The 17,039-nt window shown below is 31.7% G+C and overlaps 1 protein-coding gene across 1 annotated transcript in view; it reads left to right on the forward strand.

The window, feature by feature from the left end:
* The window catches only part of TLL1 (tolloid like 1), a 280,048-nt gene that overhangs the window by 159,065 nt on the left and 103,944 nt on the right, over positions 1-17,039 (forward strand). The window contains exon 9 of the mRNA XM_003773091.4: positions 2,317-2,441. Coding sequence (XP_003773139.1) covers positions 2,317-2,441 — 125 coding nt within the window. The remainder of the gene's footprint in view (positions 1-2,316; positions 2,442-17,039) is intronic.

Here is a 17,039-nt window from a genome sequence, read left to right on the forward strand (position 1 = left end):
TAACTTTGATCTGTTTGTAAAAGTTATTTTTTCCGCAAACCATTTCTTTTGGTGCATGTCATTTCCTAATTCATTGCTACTTTCATGGTTATAAATGTTTAGCATGGAATATGAAATAAAGCTGGTATTATTAGTGTATTGTTTCAGGTCATGAAAAAAATGGATAGAGAAAATAATAGTAATTGAAAGTAGATTTTACAAGTCTATCGAGAATAACAAACCCTTGGAATAATACTATAAGACTGGATGACAGTATGGGTTTATAGGAAGAAATGACACCCACTTAAATATTAAAGATATTTACCTAGCAACTCTAAAGTTGTTATCCCTTCTGGAGGTAATATAAGCTCTAGAACAGTTTATCTGATATTAGTCAACAAGCAGACACATTTGGTTTGAAGAACCTTTATATATGTAATTTGTCAAAGGATATTGTTCAGTTTTTTAAATTAAGTTTCATAATAAAAGACCTTTCATGTGAAAGGATAGTTTAAGTTAAATTGTTTAAAAGGAAAAAAACATCATTAGTTAAATGTACTGTTCAACTAATCCATACCACAATTATTCCTTATTTTACCATGTATTTAAAAAAAATAAACTTTTTTTTTGGTAAAATCTGAGTTTATTAAAAAAAAATAAACTTTTAAGAGAACAATAATATCTATTATTTATATAATATTTTAGAAAATTCTATCCTTACAGTAACTTTGTGAGCTATTTGGACTAATTTTTAAGTTTATTTAGGTAATTTCAAGTGGGGAAATGACTTAGAATTTTATGAAGGAAACCATACTTTATTAGGAAAGTTTGTGTCATTCTTAAGTTTTCCTAGGGTTCTCCTGCCTGTTTGACATTTCAGGGAAAAAGGAATGATTTACACCATTTATTTTAAATTTCAAAAGAAAATTTAAGTACCACAGTTGAATTTACAAAAAAAGAGAAATGTCAAGAGGTATTTTACATTAGTCCATGAAAAACTTTTTCTTTCTTTCTTTTCTCCTCCTTCTTTGTGTCCTCCTTCTTTTTCTCCATGTCCTCCTCCTCCTCCTTCTCCTTCTCCTTCCCCTTCTTTTCTTTCTTCTCTTTCCCCTTCCCCTTCCCCTTCCCTTTTCCCTTTCTTTTCTCCTTCCCTTTCCCCTTCCCCTTCCCCTTCTCTTTCCCCTTCCTTTTCTCCTTCCCTTTCCTCTTCCCCTTTCCCTTCCCTTTCCCCTTCCTTAATGGAAATATATTTTGTATAACTATGTATTTACGTATTTCAAACTTTGAACTATACTGACTTATACAATGGAAGGAATGTTTTATGTACCTCAAGAAAGAGATCTTTGATAGGTTTAACAAAATTCCTTTATGAGATCATGGTAAATGGGTTACATGTAATTCAACTTTATGCCAGAGGACGATTAGGTATCTGCTCAGAAAACAAAACAAAATACATTATTTCCTTGTAATTATTAGATTTTGGTCCCATTTCTCTTCCCCTTCCCTTTCCCCTTCCCCTTCCCCTTCCTTAATGGAACTATATCTTGTATAATTGTTTATTTACATATTGCAAACTTTGAACTATACTGATTTACATAATGCAAGGAATGTTTTATGTACCTCAAAAAAGAGATCTTTGATGGGTTTGACAAAATTCCTTTATGAGTTCATGGGGAATGGATTACATGTAATACAACTTTATGCAAGAGGAAGATTTTGTATCTGCTTAGAAAACAAAACAAAATATATTATTTCCTTGTACTAATTAGGTTTTGGTCTCCTTCCCCTTCCCCTTCCCTTTCCTGTCATCCTTCTCATTTTTCTTCCTCTTCCCTTTTCCCTTTCCCTTCCCCTTCTCCTTCCTCTTCCCCTTTCTCTTTCCCTTTGCCTTCTTCTTCCTCTTCCTTTTCCCTTCCCCTTCTCTTTTCTATTCCCTTTTCCCCTTCCCCTTCCTCCTCCTCCTCCTCCTCCTCCTCCTCCTCCTTCTTCTTCTTCTTCTTCCTTTTCTTTTCTTCTCCTTTCTTCTTCTTCTTCTTCTTCTTCTTCTTCCTTTTCTTTTCTTCTCCTTTCTTCTTCTTCTTCTGCTTCTTCTTCTGCTTCTTCTTCTTCTTCTTCTTCCTCTTCTTTTCTTCTTCTTTCTTCTTTTTTTTCTTCTTCTTCTATACAGCATTGTTAACAATTTTGTTCAACCCTGGGAACTTCTCTCTTCATTCATTCAGTATTGTAAAACATAGCTATGTTGTTTGTAAAGACTGAAAGCCAAAGATAAGAAGCTTATTCTGATGACTAAAAACTGATGATAGAATTATATGGCTCTTTCTGTTTTTTTTTTTTCAGGGGGATGTTTCTAGATACTATTCTTCCTTCTCGTGATGACAATGGTATACGTCCTGCAATTGGTCAACGTACACGTTTGAGCAAAGGAGATATTGCACAGGCAAGAAAGCTGTATAGATGTCCAGGTATTACATCATATAAACACACCAGCAAGATTGTGCTTGCCTGTGATATTCCACAATAATAGCAAATCAATTACTACTTCTTTACAACTTGGAAAGTGACCTGCACATATGAACTCATCTATACATAGACATACAGAGTTCAAAGTCTATAGTCATAAAATAAGGGAGGAGAGAATTCTAGAATACATATAATTTAAAGGAAAGCCAAAGGTTAAAAATCAAATTTCAAATACAACCAAGTTTGGGCTTCCTTTTGTTTAAAGATGTGAGGAAGAATATGAGCATGTTCTGTTTTTCCTTCTTTTTTAATGAAACTGTGTCTTCTATAATGTATATTTGCGTATTTTTCAAACTTTAAACTATACTGACTTCCACAATGCAAGAAATGTTTTATGTACCTCAAAAAAGAGATCTTTGATGGTTTGACAAAGTTCCTCTATGAGGTCATGCTGAATGATTACATTTAATTCAACTTTATGCAAGAGGAAGATTATGTATCTGCTCAGAAAACAAAACAAAATACATTATTCCCTTGTACTTATTAGATTATGGTCTACTTTGTTGCTATTGGACATTCTGAAAGACTGAAAATGTATCTTAAATAGAAATAAGTAGGGATTATAAACAGGGATTTAATTGTGGACAGAATCCTTCTAATAATGAAAGTAATATGAATATGAATTTTAAATAAGACACATAAGGGTAAATAAATAATTAAATGTTAAAGTTGTTTGTGGCTAATTATCTTAAAACTTGCTTTATATCTAACACATAGCTCCCAAATGCCTACACTCTCAATAGGTTTATATTCACTTCTAGAACACGTCAAGTGAACTTTCTTAATTATGTTACATTAAATGGCACTTTGAATTTTTAATATTTTCTGTCAATGCACGAATCTTGAAGAAAAAAAATCATGGTTCTTTTTAAAATATTCTCTTTGCTTCCCTGTCATATTGCAGAAATTGATAAGCAAATAATTGATTTTTTTCCCATGGGAAAAATATGATAAACTGGCTGACATGTGGCCTAAATACTGTGCTTAGCAAGACAAGTTTAGCTAGGATAATATATTGTAGGTCTGATTTGGTACAGGGGATTTTTGAGAAATGTACAATCCATTAAGTAACAAAACAAGCTCATTTGGGACCTAATGGAAATTGTGATAAATTTAATGACTATAGAAAGGGCTAAAAAATTAAGAAAAAAATGGGTCTTTTCATTATTGCAGTAGTTCTTGTTTATAAATTAGAATGTTTTTAAATAGCAAAATGTTTTGATGGACTTTTCTCGGAAATGTACTTAAATACTATTGATAAATACAGGAACAGCACAAACAAATTCTATATGACAGGAATAAAAATGCATTCATTTAAGAATCTTTTTGTTCTTAAAATTATATTCATACAAAAAATAAAAATATTGATTCTTTTACCTAATTTCAATCAGTATTTGTTCAATTTATCCTATTTCAAATAAATGAAATATAATATAAAATCACATGCTAATGCAGTATACATATATTTTATTACGCTTATACATAATTTAATTCAACTTATTGAAAGTGATATATTAAAATTAGTTAAGCATTTAGATGATGTACAGAGATAGTTTAACTGTGTAATATCTCTTGGAATCTTTCATGATTTTATGCCTGAATGAACTCAAGCTATAGAGCATTTAAGAAAACCAACTACATGGGTAAGTGTAATTAAGAAAATGGGTATCGCACATGACAACTGGTTTTTATCTATTGAAGGTCCTATTTTATGCACATGAAAAGGGGCCAGTTGATATATTTGCACATTGATTTGACAGATACTTATTAAACTCAGCAGGAATCAATTATGGCACCATAAGCAGACTTAAGGCACTATGATTTTCTTTGCAGTGCAAAAAAGCACTGAAAGATTATAGAGTCATGATTTCTGGTACATAAGTAGTTAGTGCTTTTCCCACTTTAATTTATACCTGGTATATTTTTTGTAAGATAAAAAAATTGGGAAAATTTATTCTAGATATCAAATGATGACAATTTGTTGTCAAAGATTATGGCAAAAATTGTATTACTATTTGAGTGAAATACAAAAATCAAGGAACAAATATTTATTAATGGTCTACTTTGTGCAAGTGAAACAAATTATTTTCAATCACTTTATAAAATGTCACTTTTATACAAACAATTGATATTGAATTTAAGTCATTCTGTATCCTGTATGTAGGATAAAGATATTAAGCCTATTTTGAGAAGATGGTTAGCTGTTTTTCTCATATATGTATATATGTAATATTTATACATATATATGCAGTACACATTCATACTGTCTATACAGATACACATGTATTTAGATGTATATGTACTTATCTGTGTGTATGTATATGTAACTATCTATGTATATACATATATACATACATATATGTATTTCCCTCGATATGTATATGTATATATGTAATATATAAAAATGTATTTATAATGCAATTATCCAAAATATTCTATGAGTCAAAGTTTTCACCATTTCATACTAGTCATTTCAGACTTTTAATTATTTAAACTTATTGCAAATAATCAACTCTTTCTGCCATAGCACCCTCAGTTTTACTTTGCAAATATGGATTTTTTTAAAAGATTGAATTGAATCTTAAGTCTATATTCTTTTGAAATAGCAGTAGTTAAAAACGAACTCTAAGTGTGCTTTTGGGGGAAGCTAGGTAGCACTGTGGATAGAGGGCTGGACCAGGAGACAGGAAGGCCTTAGTTAAAAACCAGCCTCAGATGCTTACTAGCTTTGTGAGCCTGGACAAGTCATTTGATCCTGTTTGCCTCAGATTCCCCATTTGTAAAATGAGCTGGAAGAGGAAATAACAAACCATTCTTGTATTTTTGGCAAGAAAACCCCAAATGGGAAATGACTGAACAATAAAAAAGAGTGCAATCTTTATTATTATTAAAATATTTTGTATATTTTAGGGAGATTGCATTTCATTTTTAGTGTAAATATGAATCATAAATTTTGAAATCAGAGGCTCAAAATACACTGACTCAGATAATCATTGTTATACTCTATACATATTGGTCAGAAAATGTGTAATTGATATTATCTAGAAATATATGTCAGGTCTCTAAAGTTTTATGACAGTCACATTTGGATCTAGAAGTCTACCAAGTGAATGTAAATGCCTGTGTCCTTTTAATCCTTGACTCTTGATAAGAGCATGTGGTCAATTTTCCTGAAAATGGATGATGAAACACTTTTTTTTTAATTAAAGCTTTTTATTTACAAAGCATATGCATGGGTAATTTTTCCAACATTGACCCTTGCATAACCTTTTGTTGCAAATTTTCCCCTTCTTCCCCCACCCCTTTCCCTAGCTGGCAAGTACTCCAATACATGTTAAATATGTTGAAATACATGTTAGATCCAACATATGTATGCATTTTTATACAATTATCTTGTCACAAAAGAAAAATCAAATCAATAAGGAAGAAAAAGAAAAACTGAGAAAGAAAACAAAATGCAAGCAAATAACAACAGAAAGAGTGAGAACGTCATGTTGTGTTCCACACTCTGTTCCCATGGTTCTCTCTCTGGGTGTAGGTGGCTCTCTTTGTTACTGCACAAGTAGAATTGGTTTTAATCATCTCAATATTGAAGAGAGCTGCTTCCATCAGAATTGATCGTTGTATAATCATGTTGTTGCTGTGTATAATGATCTCCTGGTTCTGCTCATTTCACTTAGCATCAGTTTATGTGGGTCTCTCTAAGCCTCTCTAAAATCATCCTGCTGGTTATTTCTTACAGAACAATAGCATTTCATAGCATTCATATACTATAATTTATCCAGGCATTCTCCAATTGATGGGCATCCACTCAGTTTCCAGTTTCTTGCCACTACAAAGAGGGCTGCCACAAATATTCTTGCACATGTGGGGCCTTTTCCCTTCTTTAAGATCTCTCTCTCTCTCTCTCTCTCTCTCTCTCTCTCTCTCTCTCTCTCTCTTTCTCTTTCTTTGGGATATAAGCCCAGTAGTAACACTGCTGGATCAAAGGGTATGCAGTTTGATAATTTTTTGAGCGTAGTTCCAAATCACTCTCCAAAATGGCTGGATGTATTTACAATTCCACCAACAATATATTAATGCCCCAGTTTTCCCACATCCCCTCCAACATTCAGCATTATCGTTTCCTGTCATTTTAGCCAATCAGATAGGTATGTAGTGGTATCTCAGAGTTGTCTTAATTTGCATGATGAAACATTTTTATATTGTGGGACACCAAATTACCTGAAAAAAAAATACATCATAGGCCACAATAAAGAAAATGTGACATCCAAGATCAGGTGTAAGATTAGAAAAGTAGTAGCCATATATTGTCCTATTATAGAGTCTACCAACTATTCACCTGCATAACTATTCACCTTAAAAGACTGAACTTACTTTGTGTTACTAAAATAAACTTTAATGTGTACTGACATAATCTCTATTTTTAGAAACATTTACAATTGCACTCTGATGTTTATCATACACCTACTATTTATGGAAATCTTTGCTAGGTGCTGAAGTGAAACAAAGATTAATAAGACATAGTTTCTGCTTCCATGAAATTTACAGACTGGTAGTGGGAATTACACATAAAGAAATAACTATAGAGCTATTTCTAATGCCAAATAGAACAGTAGAAACTTGCAGAAAGAGGGAAATGCCCTTCTACATAAGGAAGGAAATAACATATCCCACTGGGTCCTGTGTCATGAGATATTAATTGAATTTTGATCAGCTTTAAAGGGCAAAAATAGCTGTGGGCTAAAGCCGGGGCCCAGAGTTACACCTTCACCTATAGGTTTCTCTACCAAACACTGCATATCAGTGGGGAAATATAAAAGAAATATCTGAGAACATAAAAATCAAGATATCTGCCTGTAAGAGAATTACCTAGTTAGATGAATGACAAGATTAATGCCAGTTTTATTTTGTTATTAAATGGAGGGTTTGAGTGAACTATTATGTAAGAAAATAAAACCAATTCTCTAAGAATTTGTTGCTTTTCTCTGTAATTTTTAAGAGTTGATGACTCAGGTATGTGAAAGATTATTTTCTACTCCTTTCTTCAATCTTTGTTTTGTATAATCTTGTAGTCTGGACCCCACGTCATTTACTCTTTTCATAGCAACATGCATCAACATTTTAATCTTCTAAGTATGTGCTTATCTCGTTTATACTTTGATAGTAATAGGTTGTGTTATTTATGACTTATGATAAATAAAGTCTTGAGTCCAAAAGGGCAGATCTAGAATGAAGCCAGTAATAAATTAAAAAGAACAAGCATTAGTCTTCTTCTCACAATTTAAATGGACAACATGTGTCCATAATCAGTTCAACAAATATTTATGATCAAATTGTGAAGGCATCACAAATCTTAAACCTTTCCATTGAATCTCCTTCAATGAGTCAAATTGCTATGGAACAGAAATGTAAAAAAGAAAAATAAAAAAAAAAGTGAGTCTGAAATCAGGAAAACCTGAAATCAAATCCAATGTTAGTTGCTTGCCAGTGTGTGACCCCAAGACACTGTCTATCTTACATTTATTTAATCCACTGTAAAATGGAGGTAATAATAGCACCTACTGTACAGAGCTGTAGTGAGGATCAAATGAAATCATATTTATAAAGCACTTACCACAGTGCCTGGTACCTAGTAAGCACCTAATAAATCCTTCCTCCCTCCCTTCCTTCCCTCTCTACCTCTCTCCCTCCCTTCCTCTTCCTTCCTTCCTTCCAACATCTTCCTTTTTCTCTCTCCTTTCCTCTCTTCCTTCCCTCTTTCCCTCCTTCCTTCCCTTCTTTCCTTCTTCCCTGCCTTCCTTCCTTCATTCCTTCTAGATGTCATTCAGGGTTTCCAGAGGATTAAGCTGCTGCAACATAATGGTTGTTGTAACCAACAAGGAAATCCTGTGCTCATTTTCAGTGCTGAAAGTTCTTCTGTTGTTCTGTTTTGGACTTGAAAGGCATCAATTACTACTCTTTTTTCCATTTTCATTTTCCATTTTATTAGTCTAATTCTGTTTTGCTAAGACACATTTTAAACCTATTAAGCATTTAATAAATGCTGTTCACTCATTCACTTTTCTATTTACTTTCTTTTTGCATTTTGCATTCATAGTTTTAATTGCCATTACATAATACTAGTTACTGGGTTGTTGAACAGGACCTATTCTTTCTTTTTTAATCACTTAATTTTCATTCCCATTATATTCCAATTGGGCAACTAGGAAGATTTAATGAGACATTTCTTTTTAGAGTAGTCTTTCTTGAGTTAGGAACAAAGTAAAGTGGTACGTATTTTATTTTGGGGACTGTTTGGGAATTACTTGAAATATTACAAAAACAAATTGAAAGAATTGACATGAGCATTAGGAAGTAAAAGATAGTGGTTTATCTTTTCTCTATTCCTAAAGGATATATACATACACATATATATATATATATATATATATATATATATTCACTTGTGAATGAATAGAGATAATGTCTTCCTAAATTTCATTCTTATTATTCTTTGTAGTAATGCTGCATTTTTCTTAAATCTTTCTTAAGTTATTTCTTTCATTTTTATTCTTACCTTTACTTCTTTTCATTTGTAATTTTAAAAATTTTCTTCTTATTTTTATCTAGTTGCTTTCAAGCCTTCCTTTCTGTTTCTTTATTTCTACAGTTTTTGTCTACAATTAGCTTCTTCAATTCTTTCTTTTTGTTTACCTGATTTTTATTCCCATTCTATTCCAACTGGGAAGCTAGGAAGGTTTAATCAGACTTTTTTAGGCTATTCTTTCTTGAATTAGGAGAAGATCAAAGTAAATATAGATTTCTGTTAAATGTTTTATTTAGGGGAATGTTTGAGAACCATTTGAAATATTACAAATACAAATTGAAAAACAATATTAATATAAATGTAATTTATTGAAGGAAATATGATTTTAATCCCTAGAGAAATTTCCTGCAATGATGTGGCTCTTAATTTATCCAATCTCACCTTTCCTGGGTGAATCTATAGATCCATTAAATATTCATTCATTCATTCAACAATCATTTGTAAGTCACCTTTTATATGTGAGGCGCTGTATTAGATGCTAAACATATAGACAGAAATGAAATGGTTGTTGTCTTCATAGTAGTGGTTGGAGAAAAGGAGTAAGATAAAATTTATATACTAACTTTTAGAACTAGGTGGTACAATTCATGGAGTATTAAGCTTGGAGTCATGCAGACTCTTCTTCCTGAGTTCAAACCTGGCCTCAGACACTAGCTATGTGATGGTGGACAAATCATTTAAGCCCATTTGTCTCAGTTTCCTCATCTGTAAAATGAGCTGGAGAAGGAAACTAACTCCAGTACTTTTTCCAAGAAAATCCCAAATGGATTCATAAAAAATCAAACACAACTGAAAAAGACTGAACGAAAAATTTGCAAAGCACTTTTAAATATATTTATTCATTTGTTCCTTACAACAACTCCATGACACAAATACTATCATTGCCCTCATTTTACTGAGGAAAATGGATGTTTTAAGTGGTTTGTTCAGGGTCGATCAGCTAGTGACTGAGGCAAGGTTTGAATTAATGTTTCCTTATTCTAAGTTTTGTGCTCTATCCACTGTACTATCCAGTTGCACCCCAAAAAGCTGACATTAGACTGGGGTTGGATGTAATAGGGATACAATTTGAGAATCGATAAAAATATGAAAATATATAGTAAAGTAAGTACAAAATAATTTCATAAGAGAGAATGTTTAGCAAGTATGGACTGTAAGTGTAGATTTTAGATAAGGAGAAGAGTTGAGGCTTTGAATCCTAAGAGATAGATGCAAAGAAAGCAAAAAAGTATTCTAGTCCTGGGGAACAACTGGAACAACCAATGGCAAAGCCATAAAGAAAGGTGGGATTTCCTCTCTGAGAAACAAGTATTTGCTTGAACCTAAAACTGGTGGAAAGGAATAATTACATTGGAGAAGAGAGACTAATGTGTAATTGTGAGAAACTTTACGCAGCAGAGGAATATGTATTTTATTATTTTAAATGCTCACTCTAATCTCTCACTCAAGCATGTGAAATGATGTAATGAAACCTGTTCTTTAGAAATATCAATTGACAGTTTTGTGGGAAATGGATTCAAGAGGGGACAGATGAAGTTCTTAGATCAATTAGGAGTATTTTGAAATTGTCCAGGAAAGGTTAACAATGGCCTGAATTAGAGGAATAGCTGTTTAAATAGAGAGAATAAGTTACATGTGAAAGGTGTTGTGGGGATAGAATCAGGGACACTTGGACACACATATATATATATGGTAGCAAAGAGAGAATAAAGGTCAGTTCTCATGACTCAAAGCATAATTATGGCCATCAAATAAATAGGAAAGATACACAGAATACATCCCTTTGTTTTATTGCATATTGGCTACAAAAATGCCTTTGATTTAGTAAAGCCAAGCCAAGCCTTGGTAGTTGTCTTACAAGTTATTACATCAAAATATCTTCTATGCATATATCATATTTATATAAGATTCCTTGAAAGACATAGCAAGAGAGGCAACTCTGGGCCTAACTCTCTATGGTTGGTCTTACCATACCAAACCATACCATACCAAACAAAGCATATAAGGAGATTTGTTTTCACAGAGATATATACTGCTGTCCAGGGAGTCATCACACATAACATAAAAATCATAGAGGAATTCTCTAAAAATTGTCAGATCTTCAAGGGAACCCTTAATTGCAAATAACATTATATTGATGGTATCAAGTCCTAGAATATTTCAGAGTATTTAAATAAGATCATTGAAAATATTAAAAAAGACTATGACCCAATTCCTCAGAAAAAACAAACAAACAAACAAAAAGAATGCATACATTTTTTTCTAGATTATATTATGCATTTGGTTAGATAACCAATCTGTCAGTATACATAGGTACATATATGCATATACACTTATAGCTAAATAGCTAGTTACAGATAGTTGTGCTGACAATGGAAATTAAAATAAAGCCAAACTATCTAGAACCAGAATTAAGTGAGAAGATAACAATCTGGAATGCTTTTGAGAAAATTACAATTTGAAGATTATTTTTTTAGAACGTTCTAAATTGTTCCTGAAATAGAGGCCTAAATATATATTTAAAAGACCGGTATTAGTCTAGTGTTATTTAGCAATGAGTCATGAAACATACAATGTCCAAAGAATTTAAGTTGAAGATCACCCAAAGGGCAATAGAAAGATTATGATGAACAGCTTATGTCAGGCTAAGTCACATTCTTGAAAGAGCTTGGGAAGAATAGGAGGAGCAAGGAGATGGAGAAGAACAGTTGTGACTTGTTTGAAGTTATTTAGCCAGTGTTTGACTGAACCTAAATATATAATCTAGAAATATTTGCAAATAGTTTGTTTTCTTAAGTAGGTAAATAGTTCTGGTAGAACAGTCCTTAGAGTTTTCAGTTGCCCACCAGACATTTTTATATGCATAGTTAGAAAATTAACAGAACATCAACTTCAGTCCAGTTTATATGAGAACCTTATTAAGTTGAACTTGTAAGATCTGAATTAATTAGCTTTTGCCATCCATTTGAAATTTCAAGAAACAATTTCAATGAGAGTTTCTTTATTTCTTGCTGTGACAATCTTGCATCAACCAACCATTTTCTTACATGTACATTTTTATATGGTTGATTTAAATAGAACACATCTCTTACTTTAAATGGATTATTTGAAATATCAGTCCTCTGAAGTATAAAGAAAACAGACCAATGTCATGCATGTCATAACAATAATGTAGTTTTCATGATTTACTTATCTTCATGAAATTGAAACGGGATAATATTTCAAATCAGGAGATAGAGAAAATGGCAGCTGTGTTAATATTTAATAAGGGAGTGAAAGATACTTGCAAAAATAGCTTTTTTAAAACCATAGATAAATATTATTATATTTGCCTATAAAATTTAATGAAAGGGATTCTTAATGTCACTAAGTTGCTGTAAATATATTTCCTGGTAGATATATTTCTAGGTAAACTTTACAACCTAGTTTATGGCAAAGCATTCCAAACTCTAATCATGAATAACTTGGTTATTGCTGAACACAAAAGATATCCTATGCATTCTCTTGGGCAGACGTTTAAACTTGGAACTATTAAACCACAAAAGTGAACACCCATGTTTCTTTTTGAATTTAAAAAATCTTCATTCCTATTTTAACAAGCAGGGAGTGTAACTGTTTTTTTTTTTTTTTTTTATATTTATGTAGTCTTTGTGTATATGTGTATGCATGTGTGTATGCATATATGTATGTGTTATTGCCTAAGATAATTCTAGACTTTCCTAGCCTTTCCTTAAGGGATTTTTTTTTAAATCACCAAAAATATATATAACAACTATACTTGTTGCCAGTCTCCTTGAGGCAAGAATTACAAAATGACAGAGCTCTGAAAACTAGACCTCAGAGATTTTCTAGTCTGGTTCAATCAACATGGAAAAAAGAAACAGTTCTATAACATACAACCTTCTGAAAGAGGAAACCTATTACCTCCTGAGACAGTACATAAAACTTTTGGATGTTACTGAGTGTCAGGAAATTGTGCTTAAAATCAAGCATTAATTTCCCTCTAACTTCAACCTTCTCTTCCAAGTTCTGCCCTATGAGAACCAGAGTGCCTAGAGTTAGCAGAACAAATTTAATTCTTTGACATGAAGATTCTTAAGGTAGTTTGACTGTTATTATGCCCCTCATCTGTCTTCCTTTCTATAAGCTAACATTTTGCAGTTCCTTAAACTAATTATTATCTGGCAGGATTTTGAAGCACTTTATCAGATTCATTGGATCTCCTTTTGGATGACTAGCACCTAATCAATGTCTTTTCTAAATTGTGTCTCCTAGAAGTAAGCATAATACTAAATCTGACTATAAAAGTGTAACAGGATTATTATCTACCTAGAACTGTACATTTTGCATATATTAGTTTCACCTAAAATTATTTTTACGTGTTTATTGCTATTATCACACTATTGTTTATATTGATCGTTCAATCTACTAAAATCTTTATCTGACAAATTGCTTTTAACCATACCTCCTCCATTATATATTTATGAAGTTTGTCTAAAAAAATCTAAATATTAAAAAAAAAATCAAACCAATTTTAATTATATTCAATCCTGATTAGATTTTATTTAATGTTCTAATCTATAAGAATTATCTGAAATGTTAGCTATCCTTTCCAGCTTTGTGTCATATTTAAATTTAATGATCAAGTTATTTTTTCCTTTCATCTTTGTAATTTATAAACATATTTAATTTTTGGGGTCCAAGCACAAAACCTTGAAAGGCTTCACAGGAGACCGCCTTCCTTTCAATTAAGCTAGTAATTACTCTTTGAGTTTGATCATTCATCCAGTTCCAGACAGAACTCATGGTAGGCTTAATCATCTTATATCTCTTCATTTTCCCCTCAAAAATAATATAATATACTTTGTCAAATCTTTTTGCTAAAATTCTAAGTAAATTATATATAGTTTGCTTTCATTTTACAAATTGAAGTTTACACCAATTTATTTTATCTATTAGTTTAATAACTTGATCAAAAAAAGTAAATGGTCTTGTATGACTTATTCAATCCACACTGACTCTGATTACCTTGGCGTTTCAACGTGTTTGCTAATGTATGCATAACATTATGTTAAGATTATTCTTTGAATAACAGTCAAATTCTCTGGCACATTGTTTAGAGTCTGTTTGCTTCTCTTTTTTTGAAATTTCTAATATTTATTTTCTTTATTCTCTAGTAACTGTTATTTTTCATGAGCTTTCAAAGATTATTGAAATGGATGTGGAATCATCCAAGCGTCATTTTAGCAATTTTGGATTTAATTTATCTTGACATAATGATTTAAACTCATTGAAAAACAAGATTTTTCTCTCATTTATTTATTTTGTATTTTCAAGTCCAAATATTATTCTTCCTGCTAGATATAGTAAAGGGAAAATAAGAACTGAGTAATTCTTTCTTTAATTCCTCTTAAATGATTATAGTCTGATCTACCCTGACTTTCTGATCTATCCATTCTTTTACCTTTCTCTTTTTTCCAATGTAATCTTGGGATTAAATTTATCTCTTTTCATAATGTTCTCTAGTTCACCTAGCTTTATCCATCCATATTGTGGATTTGTGATTGAACATATATAGCCATGGACTTTGGTACTACCTCCTTTCTTGGATTTCTATTTCCAATGAATTTCTCAAATAGTCTACTAATATTTTTTATCTTAAATTTTAGCTATTTTGTGTGACATCCAATGGTAATCCAGAGCCAATTCTCCCTTTCTTTTCCTTAATAAAGCATCAAAAATGATAATTTTTTTTCATATAAAAACCTTGTAAAATAAAATTATTTTGTCATTGCCAATGAATGCATGATAATACCACTGGTGTGTCCATTGCCTAAGAAAGACCACTAGGAAACATTGTACAAACTATGGATAGTCCTTTGTTGACTGAACGTAGATGTATTTAAATTAATTCTAAATTTGAAATTTGTTCTATTTATATATTTTGTTTTACATATTCATTTCCAAATATATCTCCCAAATTTGCCATTACTTAAAACATAGTCCAAAAAAATAAAAAAAATATGTTGGCAGTACTAATCAATTCATCATCCTTGAAAGCATGCACAATATTCCACTTCTGTAGGCCCTCAACATCACAATGAAAAGAGAGGAGGACATTTTCTTACCTCTTGTAAAGAACTTGTTTTGGTTATTATTTTTCCACAGCATTCAGTTTTTTTTCTTTTTTTTTGGTTCTATTCATTATTTGTTTTGTAAATTGTCCTGTTGCTTCTTAATCCCTGACATTGTATTAGTTCATATCTTTTTATGATGCTTCTCTGATACTTTCATATTTCTCATTTATTATGGGTAGTAATATTACATTATATTAATATACCAAAATTTGTTTGTCCATTCCACACTCAATGAGTACTTAATTTGTTTACAGTTCTTTGTAACTAAGTAAAAGAGTTATGATGTTTATTTTGTTATATTTAAGAACTTTTCTTTCTTTGATCTTTTTGCTTAATTATGCTGTTTTGGAGTGATTCAGTGAACTCAGAAGAAAGAGTCTTGAAACTTTGTGAAAGAGGAATGGTCTAGGAAAGAAGGAATGGTTAACAGTCAACACTTGTAGAGGAATAAAGAAAAAAGGGGAGGAGAAAGAAAGAGGTGAAATGAAGATAGCATTGTACAGAGAAAAGATCCCTAATTCTGTAATAAGATAATTTAGATTCTTATCACTACTGTGATGTTTACCTGCTAGTTTTGTACAAATCATTTTACCTGAGATCCCTTCTACCCTTAGCTTTCTTAATGTGATTTACTCTATAAAATACTAGTTTTGGAGTTAGAGCATGTCCTGGATTTGTCACTTAGTATCTCTTTGATTTAACTATTTCTGTATCTCTAAAATGGGAAAGTTAGAGTAGTTAGTGGATTGTTGATAATCTTTGAAAGAAGTTCCAGTTGAATGGAAAGATAAGTAGTCATATTGCAAAGAGTTACAGAGTGAGTTACAAAGTGATGAAGAAATGGATCCAGGTATAGGATAGCTAATTTTTAAAAAGGAGATTTTCAGAGAAAAAAAAGAATTATGGAAATGATGTTATTGGGTCAAGTGAATGATGAGATCTAGGAATGTATTTAGATGGTTAGGAAGGAGATGCTAGACAGAGAAATTGAAGATTATACTGAGAGAAGAACTGAACAGTGATTTATCAAACAAAATTGGGAAGAGGTATTGGGAAAAAGGACAAAAGGCAAAAAGACTATTTATACTCTATTTCAAGACTCAAAAATAGGAGAGAATGAAGACTGATGAGGCATGAAATGAGTTGGGACTCTTGAATAATGGTCTTAATTTTCCAGATGGAATATGAAGTAAGGTGTTAAGTTTAAAGAGAGGTGGGGAAAATAGTACCAAGTGGTACCTTTCAGAGGGAAGAATATGTCTATTATAGTCCTTATCAGTATTCTAAATAAGCTGCTGATCCTGGCATTCAGGGCTCATCACTTTTGGCTCAAACCTCATCTTCTGTCAGTATTACTCACTATCTCTGCTTCTTGTGTTCTAGATTCCAAACAAAATGGCCTTCCCTAGTCTCCCTATTCTTCCCATGCTCTTCTTTCTCTTTCTCTTTTCTGATATTATCAGTCATCTTTGGCATGGATTTTCCACTTCCCCTCTTCTCATTCATACTCTATTTCAGGTATGTACTAAGACCATTTTGATAAAGCTTTCAAGAATCACTTGTTAAATTAATTGTATCAACATTTATATCTCTGAAATTGGCAAATATTACAAATCAGGGCTTGATTTATTGCTTTGTTGATTATTTGTATATGAGAAAGATGGAGAAAATGTAAGTGAAGCAAATTAAACATGAAGACAATTTTTCCTGAAGAGCCAATCATTAAATATTTATCATCATACCATTATCCTATTTTTATCTTTGAAAAATCTCTCCCTTCATTTAAGCCTTGAGTTTGGCATCTTTCATGAAGT

Source organism: Sarcophilus harrisii, chromosome 6, assembly GCF_902635505.1.
Source record: "Sarcophilus harrisii chromosome 6, mSarHar1.11, whole genome shotgun sequence".
Lineage (NCBI taxonomy): Eukaryota > Metazoa > Chordata > Mammalia > Dasyuromorphia > Dasyuridae > Sarcophilus > Sarcophilus harrisii.